General features: G+C 35.3%; 1 protein-coding gene across 13 annotated transcripts in view; it reads left to right on the plus strand.

Moving 5' to 3' along the window:
• The window catches only part of ALDH18A1 (aldehyde dehydrogenase 18 family member A1), a 49,000-nt gene extending 36,379 nt beyond the window's left edge, over nucleotides 1-12,621 (plus strand). For 4 of the 13 annotated variants that reach the window (XM_068198403.1, XM_068198407.1, XM_068198404.1 and 1 more), the window contains 12 exons: nucleotides 1,525-1,599; nucleotides 2,005-2,069; nucleotides 2,641-2,810; nucleotides 3,643-3,779; nucleotides 4,171-4,274; nucleotides 5,103-5,227; nucleotides 6,057-6,257; nucleotides 7,419-7,537; nucleotides 8,067-8,195; nucleotides 9,659-9,833; nucleotides 11,522-11,610; nucleotides 11,953-12,621. In XM_068198403.1, coding sequence (XP_068054504.1) covers nucleotides 1,525-1,599; nucleotides 2,005-2,069; nucleotides 2,641-2,810; nucleotides 3,643-3,779; nucleotides 4,171-4,274; nucleotides 5,103-5,227; nucleotides 6,057-6,257; nucleotides 7,419-7,537; nucleotides 8,067-8,195; nucleotides 9,659-9,833; nucleotides 11,522-11,610; nucleotides 11,953-12,138 — 1,575 coding nt within the window. In that variant the 3' untranslated portion in view covers nucleotides 12,139-12,621. Of the gene's footprint in view, nucleotides 1-1,524; nucleotides 1,600-2,004; nucleotides 2,070-2,640; nucleotides 2,811-3,642; nucleotides 3,780-4,170; nucleotides 4,275-5,102; nucleotides 5,228-6,056; nucleotides 6,258-7,418; nucleotides 7,538-8,066; nucleotides 8,196-9,658; nucleotides 9,834-11,521; nucleotides 11,611-11,947 lie in introns of those variants that run through there. The other 9 variants (XM_068198406.1, XM_068198405.1, XM_068198409.1 and 6 more) reach the window with 9 other exon arrangements.
• The last annotated feature ends 817 nt before the right edge of the window (nucleotides 12,622-13,438 follow it).

A 13,438-nucleotide genomic window follows, 5' to 3' on the forward strand; every position in this document is an offset into this window, starting at 1 on the left:
CTAAATGTGTGAGTAGTATGTTCAGCATGAGCATTCTCTTACCCTAAGGAGGCTGTCAATCACACAGAATCACAGAATCACCAGGTTGGAAGAGACCTTAAAGAGCATCGAGTCCAACCCATGCCCTAACACCTCAACTAAACCATGGCACCGAGTGCCACATCCAGTGTTTTTTTAAACACATCCAGGGACAGTGACTCCACCACCTCCCCAGGCAGTACTTTAAAAAATAGGTTTGGAAAGGTCAACGTTTTTTTTTAATAATTGCTCTCGCTCCAGTTTATGTCATGCAGTTACAAAGTATTTAGGAAAAAGCATAAGTTTCTTGGAGGGACTAATTGTCTTTTTGAAAAAAATTCATATTCATTGCATAAATAACATCTGGCACTTCAAGGGGACTCCAAGGGACAGAAGCCTTACATTCAAAAACTGTGCTTGATCCAGTCTTGCTGAGATGTGTACTTGAAAAATCTTGTCAGTGGTGAAATAATTTACTGCCATTGGGTTGGAGTGCATCATATACAGAGATTCACTTGTAACACTAGTTCAGTTAAAATTCCTGTAAGAACTAATTAGTCAAAGAACCATTCCATTACCACTTTTTCATGTATGACCACATCAGGTCTTTTGATCTCTGATTCCTTCATGGGACTTAAACCTCATATTTATTTGGACATTAGCATTCTTCCATTCATTTAGTATTTAGCACTGTTTAGTTTTGTCTTTTACAAAAAAAAAAAAACCTTTATATGACCAAGTTATGAGATGCCCTCAGCCACAAGAGTAAAGAGATCTTACGTATGAATGAGAAAAGATTTCACATGGGTTCATGCTCCTATGTTCATGTGCTTATCTACATTTATCTGTGTTATTTCCTTAAAATTCTTTTGCACAGTGCATGTGTACTGCATATGTGATGCCCTAATGTCAGCAGCAAAATTCTTTATCGTGAGTGTTAATGGGGCACACAAAACAAGGTTTCTGTGAATGAAAGATTTTGAAGAACAGTCATTATTGTGAGAAAAAAATTGAGATATTTACTGGATTTTTTTATTATCATATGAGCACATGTCTAAGATGTACATATATTAACCAAAGAGAAATCAACCAAACTGGGTTATGTTGTGTTTAACAGCATTCATGGAAAAGGGTGTGAGTTTCATTATTATGCATAATGTATTTGCTTTGAAAAAGTCTACAAATTGTGTAGAGCTTGTAAAGAGTTAAGTATACATAGAAGATGAAAAGTTTTCACAGCTTGGCGTAGCAGGGTGTTATAGAGTCAGTCATTATCAGTTGAAACATAGGGAAATCTTAACTCCTGATGGATAAACTATCATAGCAGGCAGTGTAAAATGTAGGTAAACATTTTTTGTGCAGATGCAAAGTTGTCAAAGTGAGCGTATGGAATTTTTATTAAATGTATAAGCTTGTTACTGTTAAGAATATGAGTTCTCCTGGTTCTTACATACTTTTTAGAACAGTCGTACAAACACCTTCAATATTCAGAAAATTTTTCAACAGGTAAAAACTGCTGAATCAAAAATAACTAATTTAATCTACCTGAAGCATACATTAGAACTTGTGGAGCCTTTGAAAGTAAGTGGTGTTCTTTTTTTTTTTTTTTTTTTTTAAATAAAGTACAGACCACTTTGTCCTTATTTTTATGAAGTGCAGTTTATTAAATTTCATAGAATATCTCAAGTAGGAAGGGATCAATAAAGTAAAAAAAATAATTACAGAACACAATACTGCCAACATAATATGTTGATTCTTAACGCCAAATAACTTAAATACGCATTTGTGTCTATGCTATGAAAAGCAGGATTCCTACCATTACCTGAATAATACATTATGTAACAACATTTAACTGAAACTCCTGCTCAAATTCCACAGACTATTTACAAAAATGCTGATTAGCCTCACTGAATCTGAAAACTTTCAGTCCTTTAAAAAGGCTGCAGAAAGAAGTAACTGTCATGTCTATATTTTAATCTTCAACAGGCTGCTTTAAGGAGCTGTAACACACAGCTGCTAAAGGCTTATTACAATTCTCTTGAAGATACAAGGTATTTCTCATAATACTTAGCTACTGTGTTAGAAACTCATATCAAAAGTGCCTGTAAGATAAAAGATGTTACATCTTTGCTTGTTTATAGTTATAAGTACAGCTCAGTTATTTTGCTTATAGCTGATTTTAATTGTCAGAAAATCTTAATTTTCAGCTAATGAATACAGGGATAAAAGCAAGAGAGTGGAGCAAAAACTCCACTGTGATAGTGGAGTTGCTGCTAAACTGAACTTCCTTAGAAATAATTCTGAAAAGACAAGAGTAGTGGTTTCCTGGAGTCTTCATAATAATGCAAAAATCAAGTGTTGTGTATTTGAAAAAAATGTATATTTGAAAAATAATTTATATCTCCCAGAGATGCGAATAGTATTTTTTTTCACACTTCGGTATAGTCACAATTCATTCTGAGGTGAAAATAGAAATGAAATGTAATGTTTTGTTCTAACAGTAGAAAGTTTAAAAGTGGCTTCACTTACTTGTAATACTGCTACTTGTAATTTGGGGGTGGTACTACAAGTAAAAATTGTAAAATACTATGTATCTAACTAGTGATACAACTGATATTGCAGATTTGGAATTATACTTGAAAAGATTACAAGTGTAATTAATGATGATACAAGATACACAAAAGGATGTCTGAGTATGAGGACCCAGAAGTGCTATGCTGTTAAGCCTAACATCAATGAATTCCTTGACATAGCTCGTAGAACATACACAGAAATTGTTGATGACATAGCAGGTATTTCTAAACTAAAATTTGTATTTATTTGGAGTTTAAAGTAGATTGCACTTGACATATAGAAGCCGTGTAATTATATGTGTTATAACCTTCTCATATGTAAAAAGTATTTAGTATCAGTATGAATTGATTGTCATTGATAAGCAGCTGACATTCTCCATTTCTGGACAAAACCTCAGTTTTATTATATTAAAATTGAATAATTATATGGTGATTCCTATATTCAAAGCTCTGTTAGTCCCTGTTCTATTAAAGTGCAAAAAAGTTGAAGTAATGGAACAGAATTACTCCACCTAAAACATTCTGCATAAAACATGCAAATCTTTGGTTTAGCTTCTTCATTTAAAATATCTGAGTTCTTTATGTTTTTAGCAGTCTTGATCTATCTCTGGACTACCTTTTAGCTAAGGTATTAAGAGTTGGAAAATACGAACAAAAGGAGTTTTAGCATGATGTGTGTTACTGTGTTTTACTAACCTTCCTGTTTATCATTATGTCAAAATAGAAGAAAAAAGTTTCATTTGAAACTGATTTTCTTTTTGTAGTATAAATGATTGATATCTAGAAAGGACCATCTTAGTTTAGTCTATAGTTGGTAACCTAAAAAAGCATCAGAAACTTTAGCACCTGTCATATGTTATAAGTTCCTGTTTTATTTTAATCCTACATTCATACATAGTGAAAAATACAGATGGCACTAGTTTTGTATTTCCTAAACCTTCCACTAACACTTTCCATCTTTATACCAGCTCGGGGGGGGGTGTGCACAGGGAGGAGAAGGATGTACCTGAATGTATGTAACTTGGTTTAAATCTTTGCATGTGGTATGTAGGTATGATAACGCAACTTGCTGAAAAGTACAGCCTGCCAATGAAAACAAGTTTCAGCTCTGCTCGTGGGTTTTTTATCCAGATGAATGCTGATTGTTCAACATTACCTAATGGCCAGCTTCCTTCAGAATTTACAAAGGTATCTGTACAAATTATGTTTTAGCATAATATATTTGTATATTTTATTTACTATATAATGTATTAATAAAGTACACATTATACAGTAAATAACAATAAAAATAATTTCATTGAAGATATTTAGAAGTAAATGAAGTTTTAATTGGGGTGTTTTTATAATATAATCAAAAATGTGCAAGTACATGCAATTATGTTTTGTGCAAGAATAAAGTTGTATATCTTGCTAATTGTTATCCTAAATGGAATTTGCATAAAAAAATTATGTAGCAAAAATGAAACTGGGCTGTTTGTTCTCTTTTGTTTCCCCATATGGTTTCCAGTTTAGTTTTTAGGACCTGTTTTTCCTTCTGATAATAAGGCAAGCTCTTATTGTTGGTTTCAATTCCCCATAGATCACGAAAATGAGAAATACATACAGCTTCACTTCAGCAGATTTAATAAAAATGAATGAAAGATGTCAGGAGTCCCTGAGAGAAATATATCACATGACCTACTTGTAAGACCTGTTAAAACTATTTAATATTTGCTAAGTACGTTTATTTTCTCCAATTATCTGTACATGGGCTTTTAAAGCTCTCTCTCTGTTAAATTATGGCTACTTACTGAAATAGTCTAAAGCAACACTGTTCAAGTGCACTTCCTGAGACAAAAAAAACCCATAAATTGTGTATTGTATTAAATATATTTGCAAATATATTGGCATTTATTAATAGAAGTGGTTATCATAAAAATTTTTTATCAGTGAATTATCTGCACAAAATGGCACAATGAATGTATTCGTTTTGCATCTGTAATGCAGAATTGGTACTCCTAGTCAGTTCCTGATATTTAGAGCAGAACTGTCTATTTCCATATCTTGTCCTTGCTGCATGTCATGTTTCTCTCCTCTCTGATTCACAACTTAGTAAGTGTAATGTTACCTGTCAGTTGAATGGAAATTCTTTCTAGCAACCATGTAGGGGTTTTTTAACATGAAGATCTAAGGGAATTAAGAGTCACATTTCCCATGTTAATAAAACATACTTGATTCCATAGCTATGTTTTTAGTTCATTCTCTGTGCGAAGCTTTCATACGAGCTATTGGTATTTGAGGTGTGTGTCTTGTGTCTGATCAGCAGAATATTAGCTGAGATGATGGTACAAGATCTTAATTTACTTCCAAGAAATTTATATATTTGCTCATATCTGGTATACATGATTGCGTTTTATGAGTGACCTTTTATCCTAAGGTATGCAGCATGGACATTATAATTCCTTTATTTCTGTAAGTTGTATAAAGTGACAGAATGTGCCGTGCAACAGCTAAATCAATGTCTTATTTCAGAATAGTGTGTAAACTACTGAATGAGATCTATGAGCACATTCATTGCTTATACAAGCTGTCCGACATTGTGTCTATGCTGGATATGCTGCTTTCATTTGCCCATGCCTGCACTCTTTCCGATTATGGTAGGTTTCTTCTTCAATTCTGTTACGGGTTAGATAAAGACCTTTCTGATGGAGAATAATCAGACTGTTTTGTATGGTTCCATTTCTTTTTCTGTCTCAGTAGTCTTTAGGTGAGTGTCTCTGCTCTGTCTTTGCCAGTTTTATGCTGATGTTCTTTCTGCTTCCATTCATTGAAATTAAATTCTGCTAGTTAGCTGCCATAAGCCTTCCCAGTCACTCTTCTCGAAATAGTTTAAGGATATTCTGCTCAAAACCATGAAGTGTATGGACATTCTCTGTTTGCGTTTTCTTCAGTTCCATTAATGCTGGTAGATAAAGAGGAGCCATGTGTAATGGGTTCAGAAAAGAACTGTATTCTGACAGAAATCCATAGAGATAGTTCCAGCATCAAATGGGTCTTTGTAGGCATGGTCCATTTCCAAATAATCAGTATGGTAACATAGAACAAAAATAGAAGGAATGCTACTTTCCTGTTTACCATGCAAATACAGGGTACATAAGTAGAAGTAACAGAAGTCCATGACCCTTGTACTTTATAAAAATATTTCAGCTCTTTTCATTTTTGTTACTGAAGTTCAGCCCTACTTGCTAGGGAACAAAACCACAGAATGTTAATTTAGAAAAAAAGTTTTAGTTGTGGGTTTCTTTTTGTAGTCATAAATCATGAGGGCTTGCATGGTAATGAGAATCTGTAACTGAAAGTGGCTGGTAATCCTTCCCAAGAGCTTTGCTCTGGAAGAATTAACTTCATTTCAAAACATTCTAGCTTAATAATGTAAAGGTTCCCACACTAATTCCTCAGTGTTTTATTTCTTTTTTCTTCATTTAGTTCGTCCAGAATTTACCGATACTTTAGCAATCAAGCAGGGATGGCATCCCATTCTTGAAAAGATAGCTGTGGAAAAACCTGTGTCTAACAACACGTACCTGACAGGGGGAAACAATTTTGTCATTATTACAGGACCAAATATGAGTGGAAAATCAACATACCTGAAACAGATTGCTCTCTGTCAAATTATGGCACAGATTGGTGAGTAAGAGTGTACAGTATTTGTCATCTTCTGCAGCACATTTTTTTTCTGGTTAAAAATATTTATGAAGTTGAATTATTTAGTTTCCAGAATAACATATCTAAATAAAATATTAACAGGTAATTTCTAGTCCACTTTCTTCTACCAGCTCTTGTATTGCTTAGAGAGACAACTGTAGGGTTTTTCATCTGCCGCTGGAAACGTATGGAGCCCCATCTGTGTGTCTTGAAGCCTCCCCAGTCTATCTTCAGAGAAGCACAGTTGTTTGGAGCCCCATAATCCAATCTAGCATCTTCTGCTAGATTGATAGTGAGTGTCCTTCAAGTATGCTGATCAGACACGTGTGTTACTCATCCAAAAGCAACACATGACCTTGAGCATACTTAAATTACATAGAGAAACATGTTTCCAGACATTAGATAAATAATCAACTATTTCAAATAAAAGTAGTAACAAATATTGCAAGGTTCTGTTACTAAAGTTACAAAAGGAAACCAACTATTTGTCAAGTCTTACTGAGATTGATTCCTATATTCAGGACTTTCTCATGACTTTTTTCTTAAAAGTAAGTCTGGTAGCACAGGTCAAAGACCTAACTCTATAGAATGAAGCTACTTAGTAGTGGAGAATAAAATTTATCCATCATGCATTTGTGGGTTAAGTCCCCAGTAACTGCAAGTTCTTGAGGAATTGCTCTCAAAACCATGAGTTTAATATGCATAAAGCAGACTGTGAAGTTTTTGGCAAAAGGTTCCTGTTTTTTCCTGTTCGGGAAAACTGCTATGCTTTGAAGTCTGATAAAGGCAACATCATCTTGATTTTGGGAAACTAACATTTCTTGGGATTAGTAAATCAGTGGCCGCAGAAATGTAAAACAGTCTTAGAGTTCATTGTTTTCTCTTCATCCCTTTAGACTGACAAACAGCTTCAAGCATATGATTTCTTATAAGTTTCACTGATAAGCTTCTTTAATTATCCTATTATTATAAGCTTTTTTCTTGCAAAATAATGGTAGAACATAATCTTACAAAACTTTATCAAATAAGGTGCTTTCTCTGCTGTGCACAAAAACCAAGTGGAAAAGTAATTTTTTTCCCTAGTGACATATTCAGGTAAATGTTATAGTGATGAGAGAAACTTGTATTTTACTTGCTTTGTAGGTTCTTATGTCCCAGCAGAGTATTGTTCTTTTCGAATCGCAGAGCAGATTTTTACCAGAATAGGAATGGATGATGATATTGAAACAAATGCATCAACATTCATGAAGGAAATGAAAGAGGTATGAAATATAGCTATTGAGGTCCAAGGCACATTTTTATTGTTTAGCTAATAGGAATTGTACTAGCCTATTTCCACTGAAAGAGTGTACTTTGAAAAACAGTCCAAACTTCAGCCTTCCTCTCTTTTATGATAAACCGCAGAAAACTAGGCAACTCTTAAATAGAAAGATATTCCAGTGTGGGTGAAAATCAGTGCTTTGTTTGATAGTACTTTCAACATTCTTGGGTCAGCTTAGACGTTAAATTATCATTTGTAGGGTCCTAAGCTCTCTCAATTTCCTCTCACAAACTGATACCATTCTGAGGGTAAGTGATATGTTTAGTGGAAAAGAGAAAGAATGCTGTAGTATGAGTCTTTGCTTGATTAGAATTGACAGCTGTTTGAAAGCGTTGAAAAGGTAAAATTGCTGTATCTCAAGAGATTTTTTTAAAAAAAATTGTGCATTATGTTCTAGCTGAATAACATACAAAATGTATTTTTAAAAATCCACATTTATAGGAATGATAACACTTTGAATATTTTTCTAGATAACATACATCATACAAAATGCTAATGATAAATCACTCATCATTATTGATGAACTTGGCAGAGGTACCAGTGCTGAAGAAGGTATTGGAATTTGTTATGCTGCCTGTGAATATCTGTTGAACTTAAAGGTAATTCTTTTTTAAATTAATTTAAGCCTTAGAATTGTTTTGTCATCCTGAAAGTAAATACAGTATTTTCTCATAATTTAACATCAGTTCTACAAAAATTTCTTGGCTAAATATGGTATTTTGCATAACCGGTGAATAGTAAGAATTGCAGTGATACAGGAAACACGCTGATATAAGCTGCGGTTCTGTTCACTGGTTGTCGTGATTCAACCCCATTTGGCTGCTAAACACCACCCAGCTGCTCGCTTGCTCCCAAGCGAGAGCCCAAGCCTGAGAACTTGTGGGCTGAGATAAAGACGGTTTAGTAAGTAAGGAAAGCCATATGCAGAAGCAAAATAAGGAATTCATTCACTGCTTCCTATCAACAGGCAGATGTTCAGTTGTTTCCTGCAATGCCGTTTCCTCACAGTCACTGTTACCAGAACGCCAAATGTCCCTCCTTCCTCCTCCTTCGTCACAGTTCTTATTGTGGTGGTGTAGTATGGTGTGAGATATTCCTGGGGTGAGTTTGGGTCAGCCATCCTGGCTGTGTCCCCCCACAGTTCCTTGAACACCCCCAGCCTGCTTGCTGGTGGGGCAGGGTGAGGAGCAGCCCTTGGTGCTGTGCAAACGCTGCTCTGCAGTGGCTAAAACATGGGTGAGTTATCAGTACTGTCTCGTTCACAAATCCAAAGCAGCACAACACAAGCTACTATGAAGAAAACTAACTCTCGTCCATTTAAAACCAGAACACTGGTCACCATAACTCGCTTGCAAGCTTGTAACTCTCTCTAGAAAGAGAATAACTCTTTAGTCTGTTTAGTTTGACTTATTTAGTTTAGTTTTAGTTTTGCTTTATGCTTGAATGTTAAAAGTGAACCTCTTTACCTGGTGGTTACCTTTCAAAGTACAGTGGTAGTTCCACAGAACTTATGAATTGGTCACAGAGGTTAGAAACTTGTTTAGAAAAGTGAAAGATAATTTTAGATCGATTTGCAAGTTTCACCTCTGTTGCTAGTTATGTGATCAGTCTCAGGGGGCTGTTATGAACCTTCAGAGTGTGCAGGCATTTGTTTCTCCTCCGTTTATTCAGAGTACTTTTGAGGATTTTTTGGTTTGAAAAGCTCAGATACATTCTGTCACTTGTACTTTTGATAAAGAATTCCTTGAGAGAATTAAGCAACCATTTGACAGTCGTTCCAATCCACACCAGTCAGATTTTGTAAGCATCATGGATTCTCTTTTGTTTCTGAGATTGTTTTCCTTCTATTGAGAAATGAGCAGAGAATCCTCAGTTGGAAAAGATGTACTTGCCAATGGTAGAACGCATCCCTTAAGGATGTTCATTTGCTTTATTAGTGTAAAGACAGCTTTTCAGTGTTTTGGTGGAATACCTGGACATCTGTGAAATTATTTTTTCTTATTTATTGTAATTTATTTCTGGATCATTGCCAAAATACATTTTCTTTTGTTTCCTTATTTAGGCCTTTACACTCTTTGCTACACATTTCCTGGAACTGTGTCATATAGACGCTTTATATCCCAATGTGGAAAACTACCATTTTGAAGTGCAACATGTGAGAAGCAGTGCTGGAAATAAGGAGAAAATTACTTACACTTACACACTTTCTAAAGGATACACAGAGGAAAAGAACTACGGTAATGGATTCCACTATGACTTACAGTTCGAAAAAGTTACACAAGATACTATTTCAGTTATTAGGCATCTAACAGTATTTTTTCTGATGACAGGTTTCTCTTGAGTTTGTGTCTCTCTCAAAGAGAGAGATACAGAGATCTGCAGATCTATAATTTGTTCCAAATAATTGTGTGTTTCAGGTAACCATGTACTGAGATAGTAGTTTCGGGTAGTATGAAGAACTTACATGATATTTTGTAGGGAAAAAAAGTCTTAATGATGTCTTACTGATGCCAATATCTCCTCGATTCATGTCTGAATGAGTTGAGTCATTCTGAGCATATACTACTTGAGTTCATTTTATCTGCACTTATAGAAGTGAATGAATATTATGTAGTGACTTAAAGATGTGTCTGCCATAAGCAGTGATATGACTGGTTAACAGCAGGTTGGCCCTTTTTGATTAGCAAACAGGAATCAAGTTTCTTTAAAAAAGGAGAGGAATTTTACAGTATATCAGGCTATGACAATTTTGAGAGGGTCTGCAAAAAGCATCAGTGTTTTCTGAAAAGTGGATTTACTTCTCTTTTAACTTCAGAATAAATTATAGTGTAGATTGTACAGATTGTGTAATTATGGGTCAATAAAGAAAAGATTGAATGACAAAGATTTAAAGAAATCTGTATGTTTCCAAATTCTAGATTCGGATGTTGATTGCTAGCTTTAGGTAACATTTAATCAAGAGGAAATTAGCTACACATGACTTTTGCAAGCTGTTGGTAACTGAAGACTAGAAATTATTCCAGCTAAGCTTCAAGTAACAGGACTTAAAACTTATCTTGATCGGAATTTCAGAATAAATTTGTTTCACTTCAGCAGCACAGGCTCAATTTTAGATGCTATGCCACCACTAACTCCAAAGATTTGTATGTTTAGAGAGTAATTTCTGAGAACAGGAGACCTTTAGAAATTCAGTGTTCGTGTCTTGGCTTTACCTTATTTGAGCAAAGTCACATTCTAAGAAAGGGTGCAAGGGCTCTTCATGACCCTTTTTCATTTTTAAACCTGTAGTATTAAACCACCCACTGAACCACAGACTTTCTAGGGTTATGGACAAAGGAAAAAGGTAAAAAATCATGTTAGGGCAGGAAAGAAATGTTTACATCTCTTTCTTACTGCCAGTATCTAGAAGTTTGCGTGTTGGCAACAAAGAAGTTGAAAAATGACATCCCTGTCCACTGGATGTCTGAATATAATTGAGAGTGCAGTTAGCAACACCTCTGTATTTTCTGCCAAATTAAAAACCCTGAACTGAGAAAGCTGTTAACACCATGGTGCTGTTTATTTTTTTCCTTTTTAACCCCCTAATATGTCTCATTCTACCCATTTACAGTATTACCAGCAGTAGCTTGATGTTGAGGTGTGTTTCAGAGATAGCATTAAAACAAAGTAGACATATTATTTTGTATCTCTCCAAAACTTATTAACCAAAAAAATCCAAAACAAAACAAATGAAAAAACCCAAAACCAAAAATCCCCCACAAACAAACAAAAAAAAAAACCATACAAAATAAAAATACACCAAAATTATTTAGAATAAATTTAATCTTTACCCCTTAGAAAAACAGTTAATTCTTGAAGACATAAAATGGAAGGTAGGGGTAAAAATTGCATTTAAAAAATCCTGATTTGTGTTTTATATGTTTAGGGCTAAAAGCTGCAGAAGTGTCCTCCTTACCATCATCCATAATTTTGGATGCAAAGGAAATCACAAGTCACATTGCAAAACAAATTTTGGTATGTAGTAGAATATTATAATGCTATATTTTACAGTTTTTATACAACTCAAATGTATTTTTAGCTTCTGAAGGGTTACAGGTTAAGTGCTGCCTATGTTTTAATGAAAATAGATTTCATTAAACTTTATATTTCTGGAACCAGTTCTTAAAGATTATACTGAAGGTCACTGTTAGCTGACAGCACAAAATGGCTCTTAGCGTAAAGGAGGATTGAGTGTAATGTTTGTATGCAAACCAAGAGTTGTGAGATCAAAAACAGGCTGGAAAATAGCTAATACTAGTATTTTTATAATTTAACAGTTTATTTCGTGTTTTAATGTATGTATATTTTTAAGAACAGCACAGGCAGAACACCACTCCTGAGATGATGAAACAGAGAGCTGCATACCAGTTAGCAATGAGATTGGTTCAGACTGCCCGAAATTCTCGACTGGACCCTGACAGTTTGCGTATATATTTGAAAGCCCTGAAGAAAAAGTATGAAGCCAGTTGTGCCACATCCAGAAAAAATGATGAGCAACAGTAATAATATGTCACATAGATTGTTCTAATTTTTATGACTGCAAGATGATTCTGGTTTTTCCCACTGTATTAGTACTGTTGTTTCACATGGTGTTGTATTTTGAATTATTAATTACACTCAGTAATGGAAGACCATATCATTTATGTGTTCCCCCCATCCAAACATACCTGGAATAAAAGCATTTGCCTTCTATGAGGAACACAATTCTTTTTGACAAAAATAGTATAATTTGCATCACTTTAGAGCAGCACTGATGAGAGGGAAGGACTGGGGCAAACCTAAGGAACTCAGAATTTCAGGCGTGTTACAAAAGAAAGCTCAGACTGCAAAAAGGGAAACGTGTGCCCAAATTGCGTCATAGCAGTTTTGCTGTCTGTTCTTGTTCAGTTGTGTCTTCTGAAAATGAGACCATTTTATTCATTGTGCTGTGCTAAACATTTCTCATAATTCCAGGAAACAGATGATACTAAAATATGAAGGAATTTGGATGTGTAAAAACAAGGTGTTCTCTCTTCTCCAGAGCAAGGTGTTTGCTGTTAGTTGGCGGTAAAGGTTCTGGGTTTTCTCATACTCCTTTTGCTCAGTCTCCCAAGTCACTGCAGGATTTCCAAAGACCCTGCAACAGAGAAGCCTCTCATCATGTTCATTCTGATCACACAGAGATACTGGGAGGGGAAGAGAACGATAAAGGTGAAATTTCCCTGAGAAAAGGCTCAGAGATCAGAGTGTTCACTGGCAGCACGGGCTGGGATTAGGGCTGAGCAGCACGAAAGCTGGAGCACATCAACCATTCGGCTTTCCCCTTTTTTCCTTGTTTCCCTCTTTGTCTCTGTAACCCTCTGTCCTTGCCATGTGTTTGGCACTCTGTCTTTTTCTCTGTCCTCCTCCATGCCTAACTCGTGTTCCTTTCTACTCTGTGTGGTGCTCCCCGTGTCATTGTTCCTCATGGAATCCTTGTGTCCCGTTTGCTGTCCCTGTTCTATTAAATCCCTCTCTGTCATGCTACACATCCCAGGGTTTTTTGGTTAGGGTGGGGTTTTTTTGTTTTTTTTTTTTTTTTTTCTTTGTGTGTTTGTTTCTTTTTTGGGTTGTTTTTTTTTGGTTTTTTTTTTTTTTTTTTTTTTTTTTTTTTTTTTGTCCATTTCGTCCTGCACTCCGTGCTTCCTTTTCTTCCTGTGTCCTCCCTGCTGTCACTCCCTGTTTCTGCCCCTCGCCTATGACAGCAAGCCTGGGCAGGAACTTCAACCCTTCTGGGGGCTGCCCCCCCTTTCTTGTTGCGACAGAGTCCCTTTCGTGGGGATGT

The sequence above is a fragment of the Anomalospiza imberbis genome, chromosome 8, assembly GCF_031753505.1.
Source record: "Anomalospiza imberbis isolate Cuckoo-Finch-1a 21T00152 chromosome 8, ASM3175350v1, whole genome shotgun sequence".
Lineage (NCBI taxonomy): Eukaryota > Metazoa > Chordata > Aves > Passeriformes > Viduidae > Anomalospiza > Anomalospiza imberbis.